Raw genomic sequence first — 9,670 nt, 5'->3', positions numbered from 1 at the left:
GGATATGTATTTACTCGTGGAGGCACTGCAATTTCTTGGCGTTCACAGAAACAAACGCTCGTAACAACTTCATCAAAACATTATTGCACTACATGAAGCAAGCCGTGAATGTGTGTGGTTAAAATCAATGACCCAACATATCCAAATCTCATGCGGATTATCATTCGACGAGAAGCCTGTGATACTATATGAAGATAATGCTGCATGTGTTGCTCAAATGAAAGAAGGATACATAAAAAGCGACAGAACTAAACATATTACTCCTAAGTTCTTCGCATTCATCAAAGAGCTTGAGAAGAATAAATGTATTGATGTTCGTCACATTCAATCAAGTGAAAACTCATTAGATCTCTTCACAAAGGCAGTTCCTACGACAATATTAAGAAAACACATATATAATATTGGGATGCGCAATCTGCGAAATTTGTGAAGAATTGTTCGTATCAACATGAGGGGGAGTTTACGTGAATGCACTCTTTTTCCCTTACTATGGTTTTTATCCCAATGGGTTTTTCCTAGTAAGGTTTTTAATGAGGCAGTACAAAAACACGTAATGAAGACATCATCGTATCATGATCATCATCACAAGGGGGAGTGTTGAAAATTAATATTTAAAATGTGTATGTTGAATATTTGAATGTTGAATATTTGAATGTTGAAAATAAGAGTTGTAAATATTGAAAATTAGTGTGTGATGATGTAGGTAATGGTGATTTTATTTTTGGATTATTTGTAAAGATTTTCTATAAATAGATATCTCATTTGTGAAGAAAATCACAATTGAGTTGAGAGAAAAATATTATAAAGTGTGTAGTGTGATAATTTTGAGAGTTTAATTTTTACTTTTTACCGTAAATTTTTACTTTTTCACAACATTATTTTATATTATAATATAATTTGGAATAACGTAAAAAATGATTAATGAATTCGATTAAAAAAATAAATAAATTAGCATAGCAGAAATTCAAATCATTAGCAACGGAAAAAGAATTCGCAAATAAAGATAAAAGTAAAAGGTACAACGAGTTTCATGTACATATATGAGTTTCACACGCTGAGTGCGTGAGATTCTTGATATTCTTTCATATTTTGATTATTTTCACCAATTGTGTGACAATGGACAAAGGCAAAGGTGTAATGGGATCGGGCCACAGATGGGCCGTTGAGTTCACGGATAATTCAGCTTCCAATTCGTCACGCGATATTCCTGATCCATTGGGCTTCAATCGCGCATCACAGGAACACGTGTGTTTCGATTCACCGGATTTGGTTTCTGTAGATTTTGACTCTTTATTCAATTGGATCTTAGCTGTTTTGGGTAGGACGATTCGGCGGCGGTGAGTAAGCAGAAGAAGGAAGCTGAAGAAAATTGGAAAGCTCAGGTTCATTTTTTCCTCCATATTAGTGTAATTCGCGTGTAGAACAGTTGGTTCTAGGTTAATTGTGGTTGTGATTGAGGGATTTGTCTATCTACGTTTGGAAAATTTACGTAAAAAAGTTGAGGATTTTTTCATTTGAATCCGGTCATATTCCTCGGAACCAAGATATTTCTTCTTCCAATACTTCTGTGGTTGATGTTAATTGAGGAAGAGGGTTGCGTAATTTTGAATCTTTTTTGGTTTAATCTCAACAATTCTTTGTTAACTGGTTGATGTGAACAGAAAGCATGGGAGGCTGCACAAGCACCTTTAAAGAACTTGTTCATGATGGCTTTCATGATGCGGATGGCTGGAAGCACGGTTCATCTGTTTAGCATCGGTATAACATTTTCAGCTCTTTTCCAGCCCATTAATGCACTCCGAGGTGTTGGGAAAGGTGAGATTATTCTAAATCCAGACTCTTCATTGATTCACACTTCGTCCCCTTGCTGTTTGTGCTTGTGTATTTGATGAAGTCATTTGTGATGTTTTCAATTGTCAGTTTTGAGTCGTGACATGGTTCCTCGTATATATTTTGTTGAGAAGTTGCTCTGGTTCTTAATCACTATTTGATGTCCGCTTATCTAATTGAACTATAAGTAGAAGAGGTGTCTTTTGATTCTCGGCTCATCGTGCATGTTTTAGCCTATATGGACGAGGCGTTAAATCTGCTTTTTTTTTTTTTTTGCTCTTTCATGGTCATTATGATCTCTTCTGCTGCAAGCCTGCAATCTGTGTGTAACCCGGTAGTTCTTATTGTCAGCTCAGTGTTTTAGCATGTCAGCCTTTTGTCTACATACTACCTTTATTTAAGTTCAGATGTTCTTAAACCTCGCCAAGGTGTCATTATCAATTGCTATTTCTTTTTTTTTTCTTTTTCATTTTGATTTTCAGATTACACTCTGATTCAGCTTGAACGCTGATTGTGTTACCTGAAGAAGTTTTCACTACTATGTGATTTTTTAATTAGTTTTATGTTGCGCTGACTGGCAATTTTGGATTTGTAGTTTTTGAGCCTTACAAGGACAATAAAGTGGACCTGATTGTGCCTAATTAAGTTAGTATTCATCGCTCTTAATTTGGTAGGCTTAGGACTTGGCGTCTGGAAGGTTTGTTCTCTGACCCTTGATGAAAGCAATGTATTCTCACATAGCATCGTGAAACATTTGTAAAATCTAAAAAAAGCCATCTTTATTTATTTCAGCTTAATAGTTTGGGTCTTCTTCCTACTCATGTATCAGATTGGGTTTCATCCTTGCCTCCTGTTCAGGTTCGACGTTCGTAAATGCTCGTATAAGTTTATAATTTTGCTCTTGAAAATCGGAACTATAATAAACCAATTTTTCCAGAACAAATCAAGTTTTTCATTTCAGATACCGCAATCTCTAGTACTAAAATCTTTTACTACTGGGATTTGTTATTGTTATGTTGCTATGCCAAAATAACTATAAGGGTTTGTTTTGATTGGCAGGAAGTCGAGTATTCTGGTGGAGGTTTTCCTCTTTACTAACTATGATTCCGGACATCGTTGAATTTCGATGGATTTAGTGGATGGCCTTTGAGGAGGGGGATTGACTAGTATTGATCGATGCATTTGTTAAAACATCTGAAAACGAGTCAATTTCATTACAGATTCGCTTGCATGGTTACCGATGTCACTAATTTTTTAGGCACGATCCACACGTAACCCGCGAATTAATAGAAAGTTCGCATGTCTTGATAATGCGTGTGTGAAACATTCGGCATCATTCTTTAAACTAACTGAGAATCGATGGTTGGCCTATGAGGCTGGGTGTCATCAGATCGGTTGAAATGATTACAAAACTTGCTGATTGCCTCTTCTCCGTGCTTTTGAAAAGACTTCTTCCCAATCCCAAACAATATGCATGCATGCCAAGTTTGATGTAAAGAATAAGAAATTAGTGGATTATATATATTTATTTCATCCAATGTCTTATTCAAGTTCCACAAAGAATTAGAAATATAAATCATTATTTTATCAATATATATTGATTTATCATCTTTATATCATACTTCAAATGTTGCATGTCATCCCATCACACAAGTGAAACAATGGTATATAAAGTATGGAATCATCCATGGATTGATCAACCGGGTTTCTTATCAAATAATTCCTGTTTATTTTGAAAACTGGAAGTCTACTCCCAATTAATGGACAATAATTGATCAAGCGTTTATTCTTCAAATCGAATTTAATTAAAAGTAAAATCAATGGAATCACCATTTTGATGTATGTATGTAGTGCAATCAACAAAACTCTCCAGCATAGCATCCTCAAGTACTACAGAAGATCATGTCTCTTCCTTCTCATTTGTATTCAATGGAATCATCTGCAAACTCTCATGATCCACATTTTTTGTTTTTTCCACTACATTAGGTGGTATCAGAGTCTCGTACATGTCCGAATTCGGGATTAGGAAAACCAATCCTAATGTCAAAATCCTCAAAACATTTCTGATTAAAACAGACACCCAAAGATTCTTGAAATCATTCCTAGTAACGTGCAAATAACGTAGGAGAATCCCTCCGGCCGATTTCGATGTGAGCGCGCCGAGGCTGTCGATGCACATCAAGAGAGCAAAGAATGTGCCCTCAATGCCCAAAGGGCACAGTTGTGAACTTAGCACCATCATGGGCATCCACCTGATTCGGCTCACAATTCGGGAGACGCATTCTTCGAGTATAACAAAGAAGTAGTCAGGAATACCGAGAGCCAAGTTCCAACGTCTTATGAAGACGATATCCAGCATCCCGGATATTCCAAAGAGGAGCTGCGCGAAGAAGAGAACGGGTCTGAAAGGGTAGTCTTTGAGGGTCTTGTGGTAGATTATGACTCCGACTATGGAAGCCAAAGCACCTATTGCATAAATCATGCCCACAATTTCCTGCACGTAATGATCAATATAAGTGCATTACTGTCACAGTCGTATAAATACTGTCAAAATTCAGTTATCAAATAATAAATACAATAAATACACAAAAACTAATATATTATATAAAAAAACAAGTAAATAAATATTTGAAATAATTACATAAATAATACATGTCTAGTTATTTTAGAGGAAAAAATATATATTAAATTTGTATAATCCAGTTTTCGGATAATTTCTTTGTCAATTAACAACATAATTAGCTAATTAAGTGTTTATTAACTTCAACTTCAATAAGATTCTTTCTACTCATGCAAATGTTACTAGGATAGTTAACAAATTTATAAGTAATATAAGTATTTGAGAATAAATCATTCAGTTTTGCCAAACACTGTAACATCTTTAAAAATTGTTGAAGTTTTATTCAAAACTTGATCAAGCTAGTTAAAGACTAACTCATTAACTTCTCCAAACTCAACAAATGTCCCAAAGTCTCTTGATATTATTTAAAATTTTCAAATTGAACTTGAAAAAAAGATCGACTTTGATCAATTATAAACAAAAAAATCAGATTACTCTTTTTTTATTTAATATTGGACCAAAAAAATTATTTTAACAGGTCATCAACTCAAAATATATATGTTGGGCTTCTTCAAAGACCGGGCCCTGAGGCGGTGACCTCTTTGGCCTCATAAAAGGTCCGGGCCTGATTACTGTACAAGTTGGCTTCGATTGAATTAGCATGCAGTGACAAAAATTTTATATTTACCTGGGAGAATGCTGGACCCGCCTGTGGATCAGTATACCAATAGAATTGGCCTTCATGAGTGCTGATGTTCAGAGCTAATGACATGTACATATAGAGTGCAGGCTTCCACACTTGTGGGAATTTGAGTGTTCTGTACATATCATTCACCGCTTCTCTTATTTTCTGTGCTGCCTGCACCGGGCCAAAACGCACCACAAAAAAAAAAAATAATTATATATTCAACAATATTTAATGCATCATTTGGAAATGTAAAATTCATGGATCTTTAAATCATCCCTTTTCTTTTTGACTCCCAATTTCTACTTCTTTATAAGTGAATCTCCTGTAATAATCGGTCTGTAAATTTTTATATTTATCTATACAATGGTGATCATCTAGTTATATGTTCAAAGAAGACGAAACGGAACATAATTGTAGGGAAAGAACCTGTAGAGGGTGGCATCTAGCTCGTTGAAGCTAGCTAGAGATAGAAAGAAATATCTCTATCATTATTCTATTCATTTACACCAATCTAGACCTTAGTAGTGATTTATTGGTCAAATTAAGTTGATTTTTGCACTCAACGTGTTGGAGTCTAAAGTCTTGCGTTTATTACACTTTATATTTAAATATAATTAGTCAACTCTTAAATATGATTATTCTAGTCGGTAAAATAGTTAAAAGTTTGGATAATGACATGGTTTAAAAACATTAGAATATGTCTTTTTGAGACGATTTCACAAGTCAACTCGATCAATATCTACAATAAAAATCAATAGATAAAAAACGACTGGTTTAGCGGTAATTTAAATAACAGTACTTAACAAATATTTAAAAACTTGAGAGGACATCTCCAAAAAGCAGCTTCACCCAATAGACTGGCATCGCATGCAAGCTGCCCGGGGCCACAGCGTTAGTTATAGCTAAACTCCCAATTTAAATATTAATTAAAATAAAATATTAAATTTCTAACATATAAATTACATTGTTAATTAATACTTTTTAAATTTGCTAACTTTATGTGAACAACTCTGTATCGATCAGTCCATATATCTTTATTTCGTCTTTCAACGTCGAGCCTTTATTTTTTTTATATTCAGATATTTTTTAAGTGATCACAGCTTGAAAAATATACTAGAAATTTGGTAATAACTAAAAAGAAATAATGGGTAAAAAAAAATCTAACCTTTTTCTTTGGAACATGACTGTCATCACTCTTTCTTGGTTCATAAATCACAAAGCCAAGAATAATCAATGTAAATGGTGCAATCGCCAAAAGCCCTAATGCTCCCTATNTTAATATATGAGAACGCATATCTGACCTGAGGTCCAATGCGATGAACAAAAAAACCACTGGTTGAATACCCCACGAGAGCTCCGGCAGATGAACAAAAGCCACAAAGGCTCTGCATATCAGCAGACAGAGACCTTATCTCGATGCTATTTCTCGCTATACACGCATCGATCACAACGTCCGCCATGGCCACACAGGCGGATATCCCCATCAAGCAACCCAAAGCCAATGCCACCGTCACGCCGCCTCCAGACGCCACCTTCAGAGCACAAAGTGCTCCGGCAACACCTGACAAGATGAAATACGGCCGTCTCCTGAATCCCTTCACCGGGAACACATCTGTCAGCAGACCCCAGACAGGCTTCATCACCCATGGAATGTAGTATAAACCTATGAAGAGCTGTAATTCCGATGGTTGTACCTTCTGGACGTCTTTCCAGTAATAATCCGACACCACTTTGAATAATGACCATGAAAATCCCTGGTTGAGGCCGTAGACCAAGACTACTCCGAGGACGAAGGTGGGGTTCAACCTGGAAGATAGCATTTGAAGCCATTGAAATGGTTCGAGGATGGTGGAGAAGATTGGATAATAAATTGTTCTGTTTGTGTATTTCTCTGCGAGATTATTCATGTCGTGTTCTTCATCTTCTTCGTTTTCGTTCAAGGGTTTTTCTGATTGATCAATATACTCGGAATGATTTGGATTTGGATCTTGCATATTAAACTCCAGAGCGTGGATACAAGAATTAATATTGGAGCTCCACAGCAAATAAGCGTTTACCAATGTGTGTAGTACTTGCTCGTTGTTATATAATTAATTAATTAGCTTGGTGTAGAGCTGAATATTCACACCAAAAAAAAAAAAAAAGAAAAGAAAAAAAATGAATGTCAATCCAAATCATATATATATATGATTCCAAATAATTTATGTATTTTTAATATTTAAACTAAATATTATATATAGTTTTTACTATTTAACGATAATTAGGAAGATTTTTTTTGATGACGTAAGAACCCACATCCATTATCATTCGATGTGCGTTGGATAAACAACCGGACGAACGCAATATACTGCAAACCATGTTAGTCATGTAAACCATATTAGACAAGCCTTGTATGAAAAATTCGTCCGAAAAAGTGTTGATATGGAGAATCGAACTCCTGAATATTGATCAAATGCTCACTCATTCATCAACTAGAATATCTTTTCGGGACGATAATTAATGAACAATAATAATTAATATACGATAGTTGGATGAAATTGTGACGGAAGAAATTCTGATTTTCAGTTATGGGTGGAATAACTAAATTTTTATATTTCATAAATTAGATCATATACGTGCTCTCGATGGCAAGGGCCTTACCAACTCGACTTATGATTCGTTTTTAGTTAGTTAATTTCGATAATATATATACAACAATTAGTTAGCTACAGCGTACATTGACCTGCAATTGACGGGAATTAAGGGTAAATTAATATTTTTCGAATTTTTTCATAACTAAATATGTGCTTTGTCCAAAACATAATAAATCGAAATCCCATATGAAAAATTGCAGGTTATGGTAGAGATAATTTGATTTTCTTTAAGATTAATTTGTTTTTTTTTTATATATTATATATATATATACAGTTATATGCAAAATACTTGATTATTCATTAAAACCTTTTTTCGTGGTTTCTTGATTTGTTTTGAAATTTTGAGATATTGTATTAATTAACTTCTAATTTATTTAGTGAAGTTTTATTTAAAATCACAATTATATAAATTATAATAATATAAATTTATTAACATTTTTTTATTTTCCTAAAATAGTTCAATTCAATTTTTATCAGTATTTTAAAATTCAATCATATTTTTATCAAAATTTTTAGATATTTTATCAATCATAAAAACGAAAAAATCATTAATTTAAAAATAATAAAACTTATCATATTTTAAAAAATATTTCAATTTTTTAAGCATACAACGTGTGCATTGATATACATACTAGTATATACATATTTGTTGTAGTATCGTGGAAATGATTTAGTTTTGCTTTGGAGAAAGAGGTTGGATCTCCCTTGACAGGACGATGATAAGTTTTTACCGTTTAAAAATATCAAATATAGCGATCGATTTTACTTACTTTTTTTGGGTAGAAAAAACAAAGTAATTTTCTTTTATTTGTTGGCCTAATTGTACCAAATCCAACACTCTAAAATACATAAAACCCCTAAAAAATATAAATAGCTCAATATATCATCTTTTTTTTAAAAAAAAAAAAAAAAAAAAAAAAAAANAAGAAGAAGCATATTTGCCTCATTAATAATGAGTATTATATATGATTTTTAAAAACACGACATTTTAAATGAAATTAATTTTCACTGTGGAGATCATATTCATTATATATTATATCAATAATTTTAAATAATTATTCAAATACTAATACTTATTAATTTTAATCATTATGGGATTTGTCTAATAATTATTTACTATTACCCCTGGAGTTAGTGGACAAGGTTGGTCAGGGATGTAAGAGAGTTAACTGGACAGGGATTGATTCTTGTGTTTCAGCAGTAGAATTTTTGATAAAAAAAATGCTTGGTTAAATTTTCTGCAATCTGAAGCCATTGACTAAAACTCGTCAGCTCATATGAGAGATTCTGTTGTCACTAAATTAGATAGCAATGTGATTCACTTGGCCAACAGATCTGCTTCTGTGGACAACCTCAAAGGGGATGGTAGTTGTTGCCATCCATACTGGAAGAATTTATTCTATTTTGGATGCACTTGCTGATACATCTGGTTAAAGCCCATTTGAGGGAGAGACGGAAACAATCTATTTATCTTTTATCCGCACCTTTGCCTTTGCCGCTGTGAGACACAACTTTCATCCGCACCTTCTGCATCACTCAGAGTGTCTTAGAGATCAAATACCATCATTGTCAAGTCTGTTTCTGGTATGAGCAGCATGACATTAACACCGGAAAAATAGCTCCTAAGGTGAGGTATATTTAATGTAAAATTTTTAATGACTACTGACTGCTGAATACTGCCTTCCGATCATTAGAACATGCTTTTGCTTTTTGATCTTCATCTAATCTATTCTCATTTGTTCTAATAATTTCTTGAGTGTTTTCATTTTCTGTCTTAGGCAGTTGGGAACTTGGTTGAAAGCATAGTTTGGGGGCTATTCTTATTGATTCTAAACTGGATTTGGATGAAGTTTGGAAAGTTGTTGAACCGCTTCTATCGCCAATTGTGACTCCTGAAAAGCTTGAACTTCCTCCTCGTGAGCTAATTGAGTTGTGCGACTCTCTTGGTTACTTTGTCAA

General features: G+C 33.8%; 1 protein-coding gene and 1 pseudogene across 1 annotated transcript; one reads left to right on the top strand and one right to left on the bottom strand.

The window, feature by feature from the left end:
- Positions 1–974: 974 nt before the first annotated feature.
- On the top strand, positions 975–3,206 carry LOC140977976 (uncharacterized; annotated as a pseudogene).
- A 330-nt stretch (positions 3,207–3,536) lies between these two features.
- On the bottom strand, positions 3,537–7,127 carry LOC140977975 (probable folate-biopterin transporter 6). The gene is made up of 4 exons (XM_073442675.1): positions 6,380–7,127; positions 6,244–6,348; positions 5,079–5,249; positions 3,537–4,324 (listed from the first exon to the last, which is right to left on the bottom strand). Exons 1-4 carry the CDS (start codon positions 7,070–7,072, stop codon positions 3,731–3,733), a joined length of 1,563 nt encoding a protein of 520 aa, XP_073298776.1. The 5' UTR covers positions 7,073–7,127; the 3' UTR covers positions 3,537–3,730.
- Positions 7,128–9,670: the final 2,543 nt, after the last annotated feature.

The sequence above is a fragment of the Primulina huaijiensis genome, chromosome 6, assembly GCF_012295235.1.
Source record: "Primulina huaijiensis isolate GDHJ02 chromosome 6, ASM1229523v2, whole genome shotgun sequence".
Classification (NCBI taxonomy): Eukaryota; Viridiplantae; Streptophyta; class Magnoliopsida; order Lamiales; family Gesneriaceae; genus Primulina; species Primulina huaijiensis.
Note: the sequence above shows the minus strand (reverse complement) of the source record. Positions and strands in the feature narration are given on the sequence as shown.